Here is a 22203-nt window from a genome sequence, read left to right as displayed (position 1 = left end):
TTGTCTCTTCACAGAGATGAAATACTGATAGTATTTACAAATGCCAAGACTGCTCTGAGAACAAGGTCTACATAGACTTCCACAAGTTCTGCTCAAGATTTCTTCTCCAGCAACCAATCTGTAAACAGATTATGTATTAGGAAGACTTGCTTTGATATATGATCAATGCAGGAAAAAAATCACGACAGCTGTATAAAAATTCTTGACTCTTGAATTGAAAATTATCCAGCAATTTGTACTCAGTCAGCCAAAAAAGCACTTGTGGTTTGTTTCTGTATTAAAAACAGAGCTAAATAACCACACACTGAGCAACTTACAAGCCCAGATGAAATCTGGAACGTTGTTTCCCACTGGAATTTTGCTATTTGGTTTCTTTGAGAGTCACAGAGATCATGTATGGTCTAAAGCCAATTGGTTTTCTGCAATCACTGCTCCTCACCCATGCACTTACTACTCTTGTTAGTGGGTGGTTTAAAAGGACTCGCCTCAAGAAAGCACAACTGCTGCCAGTTTATTATATTGCTAAATCAATCCTGTTGTTTATTTCACAGAACCACATGCAGCAACAACTATTGAAGAAAGCTCTCACAGGCTTGGTTAGACGAGCTAAGTGTGCTAATGATTTCTGCCTGTAATTACTCCAGACTGGGTTGTGTGTTCAATTTTCCTGGGTCCAGCAGCATCCCCCTTTGTCATACCCTACCAGTTTCACTTGCTCTTAATTCATGGTTCTCACCTACAAGGAGACCAAGCTGCATCAGTCTCATGTGATGCCCCTCCTGAGGCAAGCACATGCTTTACATCATGGAAGAAAATGGTACAGAATCATTTCTTTGGCCACTATGGGGACATCAAAATCTCCCTTCTTTTAATTATCTTCCTTCTCTTCCTAAGGGGTACTACAAATGAAAAATTACTAGCAGCAGTAGAAATTATGGGCCCAGATAACTCCTGGTTTTCGTCTGTATTACATAAATCACACACAAAACTCACAAATCTCAATTTCACAAGACCAAATGCCTGACTTACTAAAATCACTCTAACAGCCATTTGAGCCATTTGCACCAGTATCACTGAGATGGATTGCTATTTCTCTGCCTGGGGAGTTCCCAAGTGTCTTTGATTTTAAATTTTCTCTCATTCCTCCAGCCTTCTGACAATCTCTTTTATTTCCTATATTCTATCTTGAGAGAAAGGCAGTTGCTCTCTCCTGACACCATTTAGTGCCATTACAAATGGAAACAGACATATTTTAAATTGCAATCCAAGAAACACGCTCTTTCTCTTTTCCTGGTTGCTCTTTTCTTTATTAACTCCTCACTGCAATCTCCCCTAGAGCTATCTGAGGATTCAGAGGACAAACCAGAGGACAAATAGTTACCAGATCAGAGCTGCAAGCTATTTGTCACAGACATCTTGCATCTTGTTAGATTCTCTTTCATTATATGAAAAATTCAGCTGCTTTTTAAATACATGGTTATTGTATGAGGAGTATTCACGCAATTTGGGTATCTATTGTGGATCCCTGGTGCTGTTATACAAAGTTTCTTTACGAGAAATGCATTCAGCAGTGCCTGTCAAACCTAAACCATGATTTGCTTCAGCCCAAATTAGAGAATATATATACCTAAAATTAGAAGAAGCAAATCCTACTTTGTCTATCCAAAAAACTACCAATTGTTGAAATTAACAATTTACTTTCAGACTTGGAATTCTTTTCTCTCTCTTTTTTTTTTTTTTTCACCACACTATATAAATACAAAACAGCTTAGATTTTTAGCAAAAATACACCACAGATCCTTCCTTACCCAGCCATATAGGCTAGTGCCTGCAGAGGTGAGTCAGACACAACACATTTCATTGCAGTTGTTTTTGAGCTTTGACACACATACATCCACAGACGTTTGAGAGTGCATCATTCAGTGCTGTCCTCCAGACACTTCCCGTACAGCCTTGGTCTGCTGGCCTCCACAGAGCACAATCTTTAGCAGACAGACATCCTTAGGATGTATCAAACCAGATGGAGCTTCCTGAAAAATCTCACTTCTGATATGACTCACTCACTGAGCACAATCAACAGTCTTAATACTTCATTTCAAATGGTCACCAATCTTGGTATTGTGACCCCTTTGGAAGTAAATATGCGTATCATCACAGAAGAATTAAAACACGTGCATTTTAAGGAGCACAAATTTTGTTCCTAGGAAGACTTCTGTACTTCTGCAGATCAGCTTAAGGTGTCTTAGGCAATTTTTCTACTCTAAATCTATTTAATGCAGGTAAAGAAGGTCTGTGTGTAGGCTGTGAGATCTAGCATCTCCCCTCTCCTAGAGCTATGACAACTCGTGCATTTTTGGAGTAAGCAAAGTAGCTGAAAACCTCTAAGTCAATTTCTATATACTTTATCTGCCACTGAGGCTGCTGCTTTGTTCTTTTAAGAAGATTGATCTCAGAGAAGTAGTACTGCATTTGCATTCTGACCCTTTCATGAAAAAATCACAAGAAGGACTTCATTCATTTATTAGCAGATGGCTAATAAGTGAATTTACCTGGAAATTCAGAGAAATTCTGGCTCTAAGTTACATGCTCGCTCATCACTTCTCAATAAGGATAAAATTCACAGCTAGCAAAGCAGCTCAGGTCTGTCTTCCATGAGCTCCCATTCAAAGCCTGTCTTTCATGAGCAGGGGTAGTAGAAGCTCACAGTTGACTCAGAACCTGCTTGATTCCAAAGGGAACTCACTAGCTCAACTTACTCCATGCAAAACTTCACTTGAAAGACATTCCCTTAAGAACCTCTCATCATCCTCTTTTGCAACACTGGAGACCTAGATTTTGTTCTCAGTCTAATACATTAAGTGAACATAGAGACATTAACTTCACTGCTACGGTGGTGTTCCTACATGTGAAATGCCAATAATGGCACATATTTTGTGTGTAAAATACTCTGAATTGAATGAACAAAAGAGCCCAAATTATAAATATTTTATATATAAATGCATTAATATACACTATTATAGATTTAACAAATATTAAATTGTATTAAACTGTTTTTTGCATAAAAGAAACACTAATTTTAAAAATTAAATATTAAATATACTATATATTATATAGTCCATAAATTAATATGTTGCAAATTTTTAAATATTAAAATGAGTGTAAACTGAAAAGGTTTAAAAACTTTTGAGCAGGTGTCAAAACTGTAAAAGATTGCCACCAGTCACAATGTTAACTGCATCCTCTCTGGATTATATTCTTCATGCATATAGCACTCGTGCATTCTGCAAGGTCTGCAGATTACTCAGGAACAGACACTATGTGGGCTGTACCACTGAAACTGGTACTCTTAGCTCAGGATGTATTTCTTCCATGTCTTCACCTGAATTGCTAGTCTTATTCAAAACCACATCCCTACTTCCAGGATATTTGAATCTTTGACTCCAGCCCACATTTCATTCTTAGACTATTTAGACTATTTTTATAATTTAACTGGTAGTAGTGCCCTGGTGAAAGGATCCCTTCGCACAGCACTGCCATGAAACACTCTGAATATGCCTGCAATTCTCTTTAGCAAGCCCACTGGGCTTGGGAGGTACTTCTCAAGTTTGAAATCTCTAAACTCTTTATTCTTTTACTTTCATATGGTTATGAATCATTGCCATGAAAATGTATCTGAGTAACTTCTCTAAATATATTTTTGGTTAAACACCTTTCCTTCTTGTATTAGGCATACAAAAAACACCAATAAAATCAAATAGAAGACAAAGAGTTCAGTGTCATTACCAGGTAGGTTCATTGGCAGACATATGAGAGATTTATTTTGATGGGGAGGTCCTTCGCTGGTGTTTGCCAGGAGGCACATCCAGTCTGCCTGGCTCCCGGATGTAATCCACATCTTGCCACCATTTATGACATATTCATCGCCCTTTCTCACAGCCGTTGTCTTGATATCTATTTCAAAACACAGAAAATGAAGGGTTATTCTTGTGAAGGAGTGTTATATTGGTCCAGGTATGACTGGCAGGTCAATCCCTGGCTCTCAGACAGAAAACTATTTGGTTTTCCCTCATACCCCCCTGTCCTATAACCCTTCCAGGCCATAAGGCAAACCAGTCTGGACAACTCTTGGAAGGCAAGCCAGGGAAATAGGACCACTTCTCCCACCTTCCTTTAGATAGTCTTCATCCCAGTGGTGAGAGCTGAAAACTTCGTAAGTAAATGTGGTGATCAAAAACTTGGGACAGAAGCATTTCACTGTGAGTGATCTATTAGAGTTTCTCTTACTGTGTACCTTAGTCCTGAAGACGTCATTAATTCCAGAGTCATGACTTAAACAAACACAAGCTTTGGTATCTGTGAATGCATGAACATAAACCAACATGCACTTCCTGCATGCTCTTGGTAACAGTGCTGCAATATGTCCAAAGCTGGTAAACCATTAAAGGCCAAGTCTAAATGCAGTGAGTATCTGGACATGAAGGAGTTCTAAACAGCTGCTATTTATACACCCCAGCAAAAAACAATCTTATTTTCATCTGTGATGGTTCACATCATGTTGCAACCAGCCCTAGCTGCAACAGACAGCCAGAGAGAATCATTAGTTATTATTTATCCTCCAGTAGAGTTTCCAAAGGGCCACTTTCTTTTCCCTGCAATTGAACTTCTTTGACAAGAATCTTAGTTGATGAGGACTCTCCAACAGATATCCAGCTAGAACTAGGTGATGGTATAAGAGAACCCTACCAAGCTCCTATTAGCACCTGTAAATGTAACAAGACTATGAAATCCATAAGAGACCATCCATGGAAGGGGGATCATAGACTTGGAGGGTAGGAGTCAGAGTGGGCAGGTATGCTTAAGTCGTCTGGTTACACTTTCATACACAATCACCTCAGTCTGCACATGCACATTCTTCCCGAGGGCTCTAAACATAAACCAAAAGCAAACCCAAGTATCTGATCTTAATTTAGGAGATAAACTGGGACTGAGGTCAGCATGGCTGAAAATTTGTCTTGTTAATGAAGGCATAGGAGAAAAATGATGGGAGAAAATTGCATAAGGTATAAGATAAAGAAGTATGGGATATAGCTATGGGTAAAGGAATGTACTAGCTGATAAAGGTGAACAGCAAAGAAAAGAGATAGTAATCATGTGGGTAAAACCAGCAGACACAGAGGAATTCACCCAATGAAAGGACTGTGGCAAATCTGTCCAGGGGACTCAATATGAAATCTGAATAATAGTGAATGCCAAGAAGCTTAAGTAATCTAAAGTACTGGCACTCATAATACATGGACACAGACATTGGACACTCATATACATGGAGACTAAATAATTAATGAAGGACACACAAGAGCTGGAATAATACAACTGTACTGAAATGGTGTGACAAGGATGGGAGCATACACAGTGATTTACGTCACACATCCCTTTGCTGGGGAACAGCTACTGAAGAGATTAGATAGAAGACCCATAGAAGGTCTGCAAAGGAATAATGAGCACTGTGATGTTACCACAAATGTAAACAGCTCTTGCAGGCATGGCGTCACAGGGGCCTAACCACACAAATACAGATTCAAGAACAAATGCCTTACTAATGAGAATGTTCAAGTATTCCAGATTCAATTGTTCACAGTTTGCTTCAAACACTTGAGAAACAAATATTTTAATGATCTTCTGAAGAACTGATTCTCTTCAATTAGGAGAAAGATGATCAAATCAATATATAAGTTTTATGTTTAAAATATAGCAGGCTTTGAAAACTTAAAAATTTACTATGATCAAGTGGACTCAGGAATATGGCTATGAAGACAATTTTGAATATTTGACTAATTATTTTTCCTGATAGAGCATAGCTCTGGGAACAGGCTATTTCAGTGGGTGCTCCATGACTCATTTTTGCAGGCCCACACCACTGACCCTTACACAGCATGCTCTGAGGAGCCCTTCTAGGAAAGAGCACAAGGCATCACCAGAGGTGAATGATACAGCTGGTGCCATATAATGAACCAGGGCTGGTTGCATCACTGTACAAATCACACGTACTCGAGCCTCAATTTTCTTCTCCACTGCACTCGAGTCCAGCTATACATCTAAATAGATTTGACTAAAAATAAGGTTGGCTTCAACTTTTAAGGTCAGTATTACAGTCAAAGATAGCCATCACACATCCTTAAAGTAAAAGATTAAGAACACATATCTGAAATCATCAGCGCAGGAAAAAAACAAAAAAACAAACCTCAAAACTTTAAAGAAATACCTTCAAGTCTAACTGAATGAATAATCACTTCAAAAACCAGGAAATGACTTGCAGGAAATGAACACGATTAATCATGAAAGTAAGCTACAATTTGGAGGTCAGGAGATAAGTACTGCAACAGGTTGAACTAAGTTAAATCTTAGATGAAAACCAAGAAAATAAATGAATATTGTGGTGGAAAACAAAACTGTTTCAGCCACAGAAATGAAAAGAGGATGGGAAAAAAATGAGACATATAGAGGATGCTTCAAAAGAAACACTTCACGGAAGATTACAGATTCACAATATGGTTGACAAAGCAAAACACCTACAAGAAAGACTGTACTGAAACTGAAATTAGTGAAAACAGAGGTTTCTGGTTTTGGCAATCTGCCCAGCCTCAAAAAAAATTAGGAAAAAAAGAGAATTCAATTTACCTATGGTATCATCTTTAAACCCAACCTGATTTATTATGAAATTGGTTTTTCTAGAAAAAAATCCTATTGGACCTAAGCAAGTAAAATTGACACTGCTAGGTAACTATGAGTTAAAATTTGGAAAGATAAGAATTAGGGCAAAAGTGGAAATGTGCATAAGAAAATTGGCAAAGCAGAAATTGCATCAGGTTACATTAAAAGAGGAAGTTCTGATGTGCAGGGAGAGTATTAGTTAAGCCCCTCCTTGGATATCAGCCTCTGGACAAAACCTACTAAATATTTGCATTAATGATCTTTAAAAAGGATAGGAATATAATAATTAAATTTGCTTGTGACAAAAACTTAGGAGACATCACCAACACAGACAACTGAAGTATGGCCCAGCAAGAAAGGAATGATCTCAAGTTTTCAAATTCAACATAGCAAATACAAATACTCAGACACAAAGTAATAAAAGTGATTGCTAAATCCTGCAATGTTTCAATAGTAAACTGGTAATGAAGATGATCCATAGGATTCACAAGTCTGTGATTGATGAAGTTAATTAATTATTGAAAGTATGAGAGCCTTGGTAATCACAGGATTCACAAGTCTGCAAACTGTTGTGTAACGTCATGTATTGGAGAGTGATACTTCTATTAGGGTAGGAAATGTATTTGTGCCATTATGGACACCATGTGAAATTCTGGGGTTTTATGCTCAGAAAAGACAACCTCAGCCCAGAAAAGCAGAAAGGCTGGATTCCACTGAGACAAAATGGAGCAAGATATTTATGTTGAAGAGGTAGACATTAACAGTGTTGCAGATACCTGGACATAACTTGAAGAAAGAGGACATGTTTTCCATGATGTGTTCTTATATAACCCCACAGACTACATTCTATAAATTGTGCAATTGGAACGAGATAGAATGAGACAGTATCATTCAAACTGACACAAATGTTTATGCTTTGTAGTACCAGAATACTGAAAAGACACTTTCTGTACCATCTGTACTGTTCTATTTTTCTTCTCAAGTCAACTCTGTGCTAGTTTTGGTGCACATGGTCACTACTATGGATAATATAGAACAACTACACTTGAAAGCAGAGAGGTGTTCCTTCAAATTGACATGAATTTGTATTAGACTAATATACACAGTCCTTTTTTTTCTGTTGAGTTCTGAATAAATTAGTTTGAGGCACAGTACAGTTTTCATGCAAACATTGTTTTTGTCTTCTGTGTTCATATCACCTTCAGTAATTTTGGAACTGCAGGAAATAATGTTAGAGATACCTTACTCTGTGTCATTCTTCATTTTAAAATATACTGGCTCACATGGCAGAGGCACATCCCCAACCTTCACATGTGAGCAGCTGCTATGTCCCTTCACTTCTCTCAGGGAGACAAACATCCCAATAGCATGAGCAACCAAAGGAAGCACCAAGTGCAATTTCACACAGCTCACTCTACTTTATAGCTGGGCCATCTGGAGATGCAAAATGGTGCAACTCAAGCAACAAGCTATTGCTGCTCATACCTAACTTGCCAATTTAATTGCCCTTCAGAAGCACTCTAAGCTGGATTTGGCATTTATATCAGGGATTAAATCTTCTAGGAAAAGGGAAGAAGTATTTTCATTTCATCCTGCAGTGTGTCTCCAAGCTGCAGCATAGGTTCATTAGATAATCTTCTTTTATTTCAACTTGGTTTTCAACTGCATTAATCTAAGTGTGTCATATCACTTTAACTAGATGATAAACAAGATGCTGCTGAAGGAACATTTGTTACTTACTATCTGGAACACTGCATCAAAAAAATTAAATTCCTATTTAGAATTTTCTAATAATTATCTAATTAAACTAGAGGGATATTTATTAAAATAAATGATGTGTGTTTCTTACATTAGCAAAATTCAAATTTATAATTACTTTAATAAATAAATAAGTACTATTATAAGATTTACCATTTACATATTAATAATATTGCAACTATAACAAGCAATAGTGTTACTTTAAACAACACTGAAATTTAATATTGTTATATTTGTTATTTATAATTATTAAGTATTATTAATAAGTACTATTTAATAAAAAAGTCTACTCTGATTATGGAATTTTTCTTATGAACAAATTCAATTAAAACAGAAAGGAAAATAGCAATAAATTATGCAGGAAGATGTAGTCACATTATTTCATGATCCACATTAATGTTCTTGAAATCTACCTGCTGCACCCTTGCTTGAACACTGCATGTTTATCTACCTGCCTTGAAAAAGCAATGGGAGTTTGGTCAAAGAGATGGATATAGGACTCCTCGGATAAAAAACGTCTGTCAGAGTTGGCAAGATTGTCTGCAGGAAGATGTCTCAGTAATTTTTAAGAATATGATGTGTTCAACTTAACCATGCTCTGTCCAATAGCTAAACCTCTAAAAGTGGTCCTTTTCCATAAGTCCATGATTCATCATCAAACGAGACAACTTTTCTTTTTCTACCACATCTGTTTTGATTTAATTTTTCAAATTTCCTACTGCCTCAGGCACTTCAGAATAATGGTTTCATTTGTCCTGGTTTCTAAACATATTCTTGCACTAAACCAAGAAAAACAGTTGCATGCAAAGTAACTAAATCATAAGCATAATAGATTTGACATGGCAAATTCTTCATTAGTTCTAAATAAAATAATCATCAGTTGAGAGATATTTTTGCTTCACAGGAATGACAGAAGGGGCTGAGGTGAGGTAAGAGGGAATAATGGTGAAAGTGATGCCCTGACAAAGCAGTCCAAGCTGTAGGACAGCTGGACAGGTTATGTTCCCTGCCATTACATATGGAGCTGCACAACTGACAATGGCTGTGCAGCTGATGAGGTGCTGGAGTGCTGCTGCCAGTGGTGAGCCTGGACAGAGCAGGACAACGCTAGAAGAAAACTGGGGCCAGCTTAAAAGCTGTATTAATCTGTTGTGCTCAGCCTACACAAGGTTACTCCATTGACTCACCTGACAAATATGTTAAAATTGATTGCTTTTGGATGCATGAGAAGTATGTGTTATGTTCCTGGAATGTTACTTTTTGCCCTCACCACACCAGGCTTTCCTTCCTTTTGTTTCTTATAAAGGATGGGGGCAAAGTGAAGGGTCAGGAAAAACAGATTCTTTCCACTAAAAAAAACCAGGCTGTTTAAAACTGGCAGTTTGCTAAGTTTACTTACTTGCAACATCTGACCCAGCTCCAGGTTCACTGATTCCCAAGCAAGCCACAAAATCACCAGCTATAGTTGGTACAAGGAACTGTTTTTTCAACTCATGCGAACCAAACCTGCAACAAAATAATGAAAAAGATTGGATATTAACAGCTTATGAAGGTAAATTTTATCTAGAAGTTACAAATTCTGTTCTACCCACACAGTGATCAATTTTCCTATAACCAGGTAAAAGCTGTCCCAGAGTCAAAACATAGAATAGATACCCTCCAAAACTGTGACTCAGAGTCTTTACCAGAAGTGCAGTCACAATAATTTCAAATGAGTTTTGAAAAGTATTCAGGCATCTTAGTCCCACAGAAACCTGTGGTCTAGATGCCCAAAATCTATCTTTATGACGTGCTTTAAAAGTTCCAGATGAAAATAACATAACCCCTGAGGATTCCCCTCAATTCTCCTGCACCACTCTGCAGCCAGCCAGGATGGAGGACCTGCTCTGTTTGTCTTCTGACTTTTGCACCATCTCTTTGCCAGGTTTTAGTGGTGACTGAAAAGTTTTGACATGTGATGGCCACCATCTGCAAATATCTGTATTTAAATTATTTATATTTCCCATCTGCATTTAAATCACACAGTAAAATCCATTAATGCTTCTTCTCAGCTGCTTTTTTATATCCACAAAAATAAAAAGGGAAGCAGCAAACTGTTGATGGTATTTTAACACAAAAATTTCACTTGCCTGTATTTCAGTTCAGTTAAGAGGCACACACTATTTTCCCATTGTTTACAAAATTGTATCCATTCAAAATATGGTCCATCTCTTTTTATTATTAATGTTCACTGATTTCTTCTTGCAGTTCCAATGGTGAGTTCATGGTCTAGTTCTCAAACCTCTCTTGTGCAACTGAAAAATTCCTTGGGTCATGAAATGCCTTCTGTGTCCAGGAATCCATAAATTCAAGTTCCTCCTCAGCCTCCTCTTTGTTGTGAGGCTCCTCAGGTTATCATCACCCCTCACCTCCTTAGGCTCACTGGGGCCTCCTTCTAAAACAAGCTAAGACTAAGCCATCCCCTCCAACGAGCCCTGACACAAAGGACATGGGACAGCCAGAGAACAGACTGGGATCTGGCAGACACTTCCACTAGGTGTGCACAAGGTGCACAATTCCTAGTCCTGTCCCTGCTGAAAATCACAGCAGCAATCCCAAATAAATACAAGAAGCAAGTTTGGAGTGCCTACTCCTTCCTCTAGCATACTGGAACCAAGTTCCCATGTCTCTTAGAGAGCATACTTTGTTTTTTAATTTTCCATGGGACATGATCAAGTATGGCTAGCTGCACATTCACTTGTCAAAAAAAGCCCCAAACAACCCAACCAACAACATGGAAAATAAGATAAGAGCAGATAGTGGTGACTTTTGGCAATGCTTTCTGATGCTTGAAACTTTGTTAACCTTTAGCATTTCAACAGAGGATTTTCACAGCAAGAACTTTTCTTAGAATAATATTTTTGGTTTGATGTCCTTGTTTTGAGTTCCAGAAAACAGTTCAGTTCTTTCCAAAAATGTGGCTATAGAAGATGTCATTTTGCAACCAAAAAAACGTTGGGCAACACTATTTAGATGACGGTGGGTCTCTGTGCCTTGCAAGAGACAGCTATCCTCTTGCTCAGCTGTTAGCTTTTGTGTTAGAAATATGTCACTTCTGTAAAATTCTAACTGTCTCAGAGGCATCCCAGAAAAATATCAGGTTTGCACAAATGCAAACATCCACTTCTTCCCAGTTTAACAGCTCCAGAATTAGAAAACTCTGTTTTCAAGGAGATCATGCTCTGGCTCAAGACCGACTTGACCATGTCTGCTCTCTGGTTGGGCCATACCCAGAGGTTTCCCAGTTTCCCACTGGGCAGTCTTAGCATCACTATAAAATAGACTTCTATTTGGGTATCTATACACACACACAAGTCTCCAGTGAATTTTGGTGATCCTGTGTAACACAGAAGTCCCAAGTATGAGATTCTCACACACTGCTTGCATGAAGGTGGTTCATCCTTTCTTGCTCCATACTTTGTAGCTAACATTGGTGGAATGTAATGAAAACGAAGACAAAAATTCCAGTGGTATACAATCTCATAATTAGAGGGTAAAAGGAAAGTAAAACCATAGCAAAATACAGATGTAACACTTCTGTGATTCACACAGTTCTGTTTATACGTTCTAATTGTCAGATGCATCTTCTCTCCTTTACAGCAAACAATAAATCAGACAGTAAAACTAACTTTTTTGATATTAATTACCAGCTATACTGTTAACAAGGGTGGAGAAAGAATAAGTGATGAAATAGAAAAGTACACTCTTCCCACTAAATAATCATTATCCTTATTATTTGCCTATAAACAACAGGGGAGGAAAAAAAAGGAAAGTTCACTACTTACTGCTGAGATAAGCAGCTCTAAACTGATCTGGTATCACTATAGATGTGATACCCTGCAGGTTTGTCTGTAAGCTCTGGGAAATGCATATCATTCACTGCCTCAGCTAGGAGCTGCTTTCTCCACTCTATTTTATGCAAGCAAGGGAAGTATTACATCTGAATGCATTTGAAAGGCATTTGAAAAGCTACATTCTGAACCATAAGAGGTCAGATCACTGCCGACAAAGCATTTTGATTTTAGTTCTTAAATTTAGAAAGTCCAACTGCTTCACTCAGGGAATTCTGGGAATTACAGGAATTACATTCACAGAGTTAGTTTGTAGGTACACTCAATACATGCTGGATGAATGCTGAATAAAGCACAAAGTTATGAAAGCCAACAAAGAGCTACAGAGGCTTTTTTAGGGGTTGATGGTTGATTCCGACATTGTTTGATTTGTGCAACGATGCATAATCAAGATGCAAAATCTGACTTATCTCTATGAATGTGCTTGGAATCCCCACAGTGCACAGATATCTTTAAAGAAACCATCCAGGACATGGGTGCCATTTGAATCCATGACCCAGGACAAGCAGCTGGCCCTCCCACTACACAGCATGAGGTAAAGATGCACACAGGCAAAATTTCCTGTAGCAACCAACTTTCTCTTTTCATTCCCAAGTTTCACTTTTGTATGTGTGTGGGGGACATTGTACTGTGTAAATAGCCAGTGGAATTGGCTTAGCAGTGAAGGAAAAATTCAATATTGCAGATACAAATTCAGTTAAAGATTTCATCAAGTTAACAACAATTTCACTCTTATTTTCCAACAGCTTCCTCTGTAGGATTTCATTAGCACAAATATGCAAACCTTCACTGTTTTACTACAGGAGAATAGAGTAACAGAAGGACAAAAAACTGCAATGGAACAAAATCCCATTTTCTTTTACCCATAGATTTTCTTTAAACCCCTGAATAAAAGGCTGTCATGGGGGCAAGGCAGTACTGTCTGAAGTCTTTTAAAATACTATTCTTATTCTCAGTTGGACTATAGCTAAGCCACTGTTGCAACAGACATACTGAACTCCATGCATTTAGCAAGCTTTTGGTGCATTACAAAAAGGAGAAGAAAACTTTGAGAAAAATTTGTTGTAGATGAGACCTCCAAAGTCACACATACAGCAGGATAAGCAGGGGTCAAGGAAATAGAGTTTATGTTCCAGATTCTACAATAGATTTACAGGCATTTTCATTGAAATTGGGAAAAAAAATCAACAACCCCCTTAGAATGTCCAAAAAAATCCCTAAAATATTCTTCTGAGTAAAACTTCCTTTCTTATATGTGTTTAGTGCAGACAAATTCCTGATTTCAACATAATTATTAGAATTTAATTCCCACCCTCATCTTCCAGAATTTTAGGTGTATCCATATTCCAGGGGCAAACTGCTGGATCAGTCAGTTGCCCCAGTCTAGTTTTAAGGACTGCTGTTGTGACACAGAATGTCTGTGAAATGACTGCATGAAGAAGTTGGTAACTGTCACTTTCATTGTGGGCGGAAAAAACCCCAACAGATCAGATTAAGAAAATGCAGGAGCCTGAATGATAATAAGTGATTAAAATAGGAACACTGACATAGCTGATGAGAAAAAGAAAAATTATTAATTGTCTAGAATGGGCGTATTTAGGAAGCATGATATATGTGCTACAACTTCAGGACTGACACCTTGCAAAGCTGGAAAAGGAGCAAGTAAATTATAAAGCAGAATTAGACTGATCCTAATCATTACAACTAATTGCATCCTTAGTATTACTGCACTGGGATATAAGAAAAAAGACAAACATGAACAAACTGGACTCTGGAATTAAAATTTGTTTAATTAGTTGTGGCACCACGATTCTGTGTTTGTAAACATATCATTTACTGCTCAACAACGTTTATGTTTTAACATATAATTAATATAACTCTAGCATTAAAAAAAGAAATTATAAAGTATTTTCTCCCTTAAAGCAAACTGTCTGAGAGAAGTAGAGAGTAGAGTCTTTCCTCAGGCATTACTGAATAGCAACTAGACAGTAAATCTACACAGTATTGTTTTTTTCTACTCATGACAATGGGTTTTAGGCTAAATCAAGCTTTCTGAAAATTACCTGGTAAGAGCAGGGGTAGCCATGCCAGCTTGCACTCCAATAGCCATGGGAATACCTCCACAACGGATATTTCCCAGCTCTTCTGCCACTGCAATATTATAGGAGAAGTCCAAACCCATGCCGCCATATTCTGAAGAAAAAACAAATCTGTGATTCTCATATTCTAGACTGGCATAAGCAACAAGAAAAACAACAAAAAAAAATGTTGCTACTGCAAGGACTTGTCAGCTGCAATTTAACTGCTAATTTTTAAGTATTTGACAATTACCATCTTTCCTTTCACAAAAGCAATACCACATTATTCTCTACAATATTGAGAACTGAATTGAGAATGACACCTGTTCTAATTATCTATGTGCACATCAGTCACCTCTGAGTATCCTAAGCAGCCTCATTACTTTTACTGGAAACAGCAGGAAAAAGCGACAGGCTGTTGAAAATGATACCAGAAGGCAAAATTATCCTTTCCAACAGCAAGGTCATATGAACAAATCACACCACAAGGTAATAAGTGCTTTTATTTCCCCATGATAACACCTGACACCCGTTCTCATCACACAATGCAATCATCTTTCTCAGACACAGCAGTCAAGTCAGCACGGAGCACAACCACATGCAGGTCATGTTTCTATTCTAAATTATTGTTGTAGCTCAAAATTCATGTTAGACACAACTACAGTACTGAACACCTTTATTCCATACCCTGGCACCTGGTCTGTGCAGTGATAAAAGCACTCTTTGTTCACAGGGAGTGACAACCTGGGCTGCTGGTCTGCTGCCAGCACAGCCCACTGCTCCCCCTTTCCCTCCCACATTTCAATTTGCAAATTCAATTAAAGAAGAAATTATTCTTCACCTCATTCCCATGCCCAGTGCTGATAAACCCACTGCATAGTGAAGCACAGAAAAAGGCGACATTGCTATGATGGATGAGGTAATTTTTAGCTGTATTAAATAGCTTATGGTCCAAAGGAAATACGGTGAGAAAGTGAAGGTTACCACTTGACGTCATTAGTTGACTGACCAGCTTTGATTAGATAATGTGGCCTCTTTTTTTTTTTTTAGCTCCTTTGAAGACCAGCTAAGAAAATTTCAAATAAATAGATACAAACCCTCACTCCTCACACACAATAAGGGGCAGATGACCCTCATCTGTTTTCACTTGCTGACCTCAAACACTGAGTACTCCCCTTCACTGACCTGCTCTGATGTTTTCAAAAAACACCATTAAATAAAGGTCAAAACACCACAGTGCATATAAACATGGGGCTTTGCATGCTATCATCTGTTTCCTAAACCCACAGAAACTGACTTTGTGCATCCTTTCTCTGCTGAAAGGAAAACACAATAGGAAAGGCTAAGCATAAAGTCTGGCTCCCAAAAAACATTTCTCCTTAGGTCATACTGAAGAGTCTGGACATTCAGAATTCAAGAACAACTACTTCTCCAAACTTTTGCTTGGAAAGAATGTTTTTTAAAAAATATACACAAAATTAAAGTTCCTACTGGGAGCTTAAGCAGTACAATCAAACAACAGCAATATGGAAATGTGTTTTTAATATTTTTAACATAACAGATAATCTAATTTTCTTGCCTTTACACAGTCCCCATCAATAATAAATGCTCCGAGGAGCAATAAGGAATGGATGTGCACGTAAAGGCAAGACTATTTAAAGATATCTGGCAGGAGAGAGATTTTGCTGATTTTGCTAATTTGGTATGGGTCTATAGCAGAATGATAATAGATAACCTCAGTTTTGGCACTTCGCAAATAATTTTCATTAGATTTTTAAATTTATTTTAAATAATAAAATATTTATTAAATACTTCTATATATATAAGTACTTCTATTGCCAAACTTCTGTTATTACTGATTTTATCTTTAGTCTACCAGGCAGTTATATTCCCATCTTTCACTTAAATTTCACATATCAAAACCTTAATTTCTTGATTTATCCAAAGTAACTTCCCAGGAGAAATGTTATGCACAAAACTGAACCAAAGAAGGGCTACTTTATCCAAGTAAACAGCTTAGAGACATTCTTTGTCCATACGACAATCCATTGTATACTACCACATAACAGACTCTTCTTGCTCTCATTTGAGATAAATTACTAAGCAGTACACTTTAAAAACAAAATACTGCAAAAGGCCAACTTTTAAAGGGACAACAATGAAAGCATTTCTGACCAAAGAGAGTAAAGGAGCAGAATGAAACTTTAGGAGCTGGAGGTAGAGAGGGAATCTCTGCCAGGCAAAGAGATGATAAAATCCCAAGATTTTATAATCTGGGGATAGGTAAAGCTAGAGACAACCACAGATGCAGGCAGGAAGGGCAGAAGCAAATGGTAAAACCATTAATCAGACTACACCTAAGCTTTCATCAGTTCTGTTCCAGGAGCCAAGAAACTGAAGTGTCATGGAGAAATGTGAGTGATTTGATGGACAATGATAAGCAAAGTCTTTTTGAGCCCTGAATGCTCGATCAAGGTGGAGATGGATTTGTCAGTGCAGTCTGTGCTGTTCTATCCCTAGTAATTCAGGTAACTTAGGCAGTGACTAAGCACGGCTGTGTCCCATCTCTTTGGGGAACTGGCCCTCTACACTGAGACAGGCTGCCAGTGGTGCCACACACAGCATTAGCAGGCAATGCTGGCTACAAGCACCAAAGAAATTTCCTTTTTTCCTGAGTTCCTAGTGGCAGACCCGCTGCCAGCACTCCAGCCAGCGATTGTGGGGCTGGTCCGAGCACATTTCCCTGCATGTCATGGCACTCAGCTCTTAATCTGAGACAAAATCACCAAGCCATTCTTATTTCTATCTGCTTCAGTGATGATGGTAAAAGTTTTAAGGAGTTAAAAGTTCTATTTTTATTTGGAACAGATCTTACTCTTTTTGGAATAATTCTTGTTTACAAAAAAGGCAATATGCTGGGAGTAGTAGGTTTGTATTCGCCAGTCTCATCAACAAACACCATTTCCTGGAAGTATCTGTACTATGATGTAATGCTAATAGGTCAATTAAATTTTAATTCAGAGCAGCAAACACCATGCCTAACATAGGAGTAAAAATGTTGGTGAAATTTTTGGTGAAAAATCCATAATCAAAGAAACCAAATCAATTCCAGATTTGGTTGCTTTAAAAAACATACAAACAAACTCACACGTACACACAAAAAACCCTCAAAAGTAAACAGCAAGAAACCCACACAAAAAAACCTCCATATCAAGAATAACAAACTATATTTAAATATTCACAAGTAAAACATTTCTGGGGTAAATATTTCATTTTACTTTAAAATGAGATGAGGGACCTTTAGAGAATTGTTTGGCTACATTACCGTTTTTAATTTGCAAGAAAATTAAAAGAACAAAGCACAAAGTAGATTAAACTAGGCAGAAAGTCTAATGCACTATTGCTTTTATAGTTGAAAACAGGTAGAAAGAGGCAACTCAGCTATATTCAAATGGTTCCAGTTTTGATGATAATAGCACAATTTCCAGCTGTTATATGGCCTAATACAATATCTTATCTATTGTTGGATTTCAGGTTGTTTTACAAAGCAATTAAAATAAAAGGCCCAAAGCAGAGAGGACAGAAACATACAAATAAATAAAGATTCTGCACTGCAGCCCATGGGCAGGACCCAAGCTGCAGGAAGGAAAGAATAGGAAGAGGAAGGAATAGCAGAGAGGATGTTCTATGAACTGACTACAACCTCCCATCCCCATCCTGCTGTGCCACTTGGGGTGGGGAGTGAGGTAGATGAGTCAGGAATAATGAACTGAAGCTGAACTTGGGGATAAGGGGGAGAGGATGGTGGAACATCTTGTTTTAATTTGCCTTTGCTTCTCACTACACAGATCTACTGTAATTGCCAGGAAATTAAAATTATTTTCCCCCAGCCAAGTCTGCTTTTTACAATGATGGTAACTGGTGACTGAACTCCCTGACTTTTCCAACAGCCACGCCCTGGCACTGTATTTTCTGCCCTGTCCTGTTGAAGAGGAGGAGTGAGTGAGTGGCTGGCCAAGGTGAACTCACCCTACCATGGTCAGTATATTAACCTATTCCTTTATATTGGTTCTCTGCTTTTCTACTAATCACCGCCATCACATTTTTTTAACACTCCCAACCCACAAAAGCTCCTTATTTTATACAGATCAGAAAATTTTTACGTGTCATGTTTGTAGACCTTAGCAGTAGTGTAGGAATCCAAAAGAACAGTGAATCTTAAAAAACAGAGTTTTTAAAAGATGCAAGTGTAGATTCTACTAAATCTGACAATTTAGGGTATCAGGAGTTTTATACATAAATATAGAGCAGATAGCACAGATGATGCTCAAAACTAGAGCAAGATATGATTCCGTTGTAACATTTCAAAACAGAAAGACTGCTGAGAAGATCAGCTGGAAAAACAAAGGCTGAGAAAGTCTATTAAAAAGAACACATAAAGGGAAATGAGAAGCTGAAGTCTTTCATACAATCGTTTCACTTTTGTGAAGACCAGAGCATTTCTTGCCACTTATTCTATATCCTTGTTCAAATATGACTCTGTTCCATGATGAGACAGGCTTGAAGTCTCTAGTCAACAATTTGGAAGAGTTTATAAGTGTCTCTACTTGGAATTTGCTTCTGAATCCATCTAGTAGCTGTAGTGAGAATGACTGTCTGCAGTGAAAAGAGTCTGTAAGTGAATTGAAGCAAGGTGAAACAGGTGGTCCTCAGAGTGTTTTAAAAATATAAGTGAGTCTGGATAAAAGAAAGGTACTAAGACAATGCAGCTGTATCCAGAACTCCATTTTAAATACTTATACTTATATAATTTATCTTGTTTGTTTACACAGTTTCCAAAGTTTCAATGAAGTGTATCTACACCAAAGAAAATCACTCAGAATTATTTCTATTGGCATCTACCTCGGTGCAAGTAAAAAACCAAGTATGTGCTCTCATTTGTAGTGACTAGAAACACAAATAAAGCATGAATCAAATCCCATTTTGAAGATAGGTCTGAGAGACTCCTATATTTGACACTAGAATGACAAAGTTAATTTCCAGTTTTCATCATAGCCTACAATTTTAAATCAACAGAAGCAAAATTTAAGGTTTTCAAACCTTATTCACCTGTCACAAATATGGTTCAAGAATTTCAACTCCAGAGAAATACAAAGAGCCCTGAAGCTCCATAACTGCAAATGTTATCAGTACAGAACAGTACAGAAATTCCTACCATAATTCGTTTCCTCTGCACTATATTGAAGGAATTTAAAGAATTACCATCTGAAAAGCTGAGACTGATGAAGTTCAGAAAACACCTACTGCCTTCTTGGTTATTTGCTTCTGGCTGGGTGTAGAGGAAAAAAACTCTCATTAAACATAGCAGAAACACTGTGAGTCCACTTTAGTCTTGTTGACTATTTTTGGGCTACTTTCTTCCCCAGATCAATTCACGAAAAAATCAAAACTAAGCAACAAACAAACAAACGAACAAAACAAACAAAAAAAACAAAACAAAAAAACAAAACAAAAAAAAAAAAAGAAAAAAACCAAAGAAAAATATCTCCGGACATAAATCCTTGTAACAGAGCAAAGTTCCTTTTAACAGATTACCTTAGTAAACTCCCTCAGTCTGAATGAAATTTTGTCCCAAATCAAGAAAAATTACAGTGCTTCATATATTTTGTTTGGTTGATCCTAGAAAGACTGCAGTCACTTCAGTATTTGCTCTCTCACAGATACTACTTCATCCAAAAATTTCAAGATTGGTAAGGACTTACTCTGCTCACCAAACTTTTAGTATAATTCATGATCCAGTAGCCCTTGGAAAAGGAAAAATATGGATTGGCTTCTCATTACTTTTCAAGCACTCATGGTTAGCATCACAAGTACAATCCCAAGAGCAATTAACAATGCAAAACATGTGTTCCTGCAAAATTTTTCTATATTCTGTGTTCTGTATTCTATATTTTGTATTCTGTATTCTTTGTTCTGTTCCTTCTTGCTAGAGAAGTCATCACAGTTACCACCAGAGAAACTAAATTTACTGAGACAAATAAAGTGATTGGGTCTGTCTAGGACTATTTTAGATTAAGACAGATCTACACTGTAAAATAAAGGAGAAACTTCTCACACAGTGTCAGGATAAAAACTCTCCTATTACACCACCACAAAATACCACAGAGGAACTTGGCAGTGCCTGCCACTGAGCAGATAAATACTGCCACTAAGCAGATAAATGCACGACAGAGACCTGGCCCCAGCTAGGGACAGCATGGACACATTTAAAAACTGTTCAAAGCTGTCTAGGACAACCAGAGCAGTATATTCTAAATCACCAAGTTGCTAATATCTGCAACCTCTGATTTCCAAGACATCCCTCAAAAATTTGTACGTTTTCTTTATTTTCTAAGTGGTTGTGCAGACTCACCTGCAGACACTGAGTTAGTAATCACATCTGCATAAAACTTCGAACTCAGAAGTTCAGAAGGTTATCAGAGCCCTTAAAAACAATATCTCACAAACCCCCGAAACTGTGTACAATGTCATGGGGAAGGAAAAGCTAAGCTGCCTAGTACAATAGAATAAAATGTCCACATGGCAACATAAGAAATATTAGCAATGTAAAAGATGCAGTAGCCAAAAAGGAAAAGAGGAAAAAGAAGTTCTAAAGTGCACGCAGCCCCAGGCACCAGCTATTACATCAGCTCCAAGTCAGAGGAAAAACTTTAAGCAATGGTCACAGACTCCTCAGTTGTCTTTTGCCTGGAGTTTTAAATGGAGCTTATTACTCCCCCCCACTCAGCTGTGATCCAACTTCTGTACCAAAGAAATTGGAATTTAATCGAAATAGTTAGACCAACTTAGAGCTTTTTCTTTAAGGTTAAAGAGCACAGATCTCAATTATTGTACATTTGAAAATGTCAGTCAAACTAAATGCCACAGCATAAAGAAAATGAAATAAACACCAAACACACAGAAAAATGAAGTCAAGAAGCATGAAGGCTGAATATCACCCTTCCTGAGCGTCAGTGGAAAAGCCACATTACTTCTCATCAGGCTTCTCTTAGGGCAAGCTCATAAACAGATCACAGAATGGATTTCCAGGATATTACCTTTGCAACCTGCCTGCTGCTTGAGATGAGTCAACCAGCAACAGCTGCCAACCTCCTTTCGTTTATTGAACACACACATTACTACCAGCTCCAGCACAGGCACCTGCTCTAAGCTCTGCTTGTGGATGCTCAAGAAAATTCTCTCAGTCAGGCACATCCAGCAGTGAATGCTGGTTCTCTCCAGCTTCAAGGTGGCCACCCTTCTGATGGTCAGACCACCCCTGCATCAAACCCTTCAGCATAGTGTCAGCCCTCAGAGGCACTGAAATCCGTCATCAGCATCTGTCATGTAAAATGTGCTCTTCCTCCCAAGAAAATGTCTGAACAGCTGCTCAGCTATCTTAAATGTATCTGTTCATGTTGAACAGGTAGTAATTAGTTCCACACCTATAAGGATATAGCAGGCATGTCACCTTTATGTGCTGCTGGTGCTTCTATTCAGGACTTGTCCTCTCACATGAATTGTCCAAACTCCTACAAGAAGTTTACTTTACTCTGCATCACAGCAAATTTTCTTCCAGTAGGATCTTGTGAATACACAAATAGATATTATAAGGAATATACAGTAATGTACAGACATACAACCGTTCACAGGTCAACAGGGAAAGAAAATGGGAATTGACTGATTGATGGGTAACCAACAGAGATATTCCAAAGAACATACCTCAGTTT

The 22203-nt window shown here is 37.8% G+C and overlaps 1 protein-coding gene across 1 annotated transcript in view; it reads right to left on the bottom strand.

The window, feature by feature from the left end:
• LOC106852767 (putative acyl-CoA dehydrogenase 6) overlaps positions 1-22203 on the bottom strand; it is a 77535-nt gene that overhangs the window by 15603 nt on the left and 39729 nt on the right. Inside the window, exons 3-5 of the mRNA XM_014875591.2 lie at positions 14420-14549; positions 9866-9972; positions 3784-3951 (exon numbers count right to left, since the gene is read on the bottom strand). Of these exons, the coding sequence (XP_014731077.2) occupies positions 3784-3951; positions 9866-9972; positions 14420-14549 (405 nt within the window). The remainder of the gene's footprint in view (positions 1-3783; positions 3952-9865; positions 9973-14419; positions 14550-22203) is intronic.

This window comes from Sturnus vulgaris, chromosome 1 (assembly GCF_052056855.1).
Source record: "Sturnus vulgaris isolate bStuVul1 chromosome 1, bStuVul1.hap1, whole genome shotgun sequence".
In the NCBI taxonomy this organism is placed as follows: Eukaryota; Metazoa; Chordata; class Aves; order Passeriformes; family Sturnidae; genus Sturnus; species Sturnus vulgaris.
This window is presented reverse-complemented; position numbering and strand designations above follow the sequence as displayed.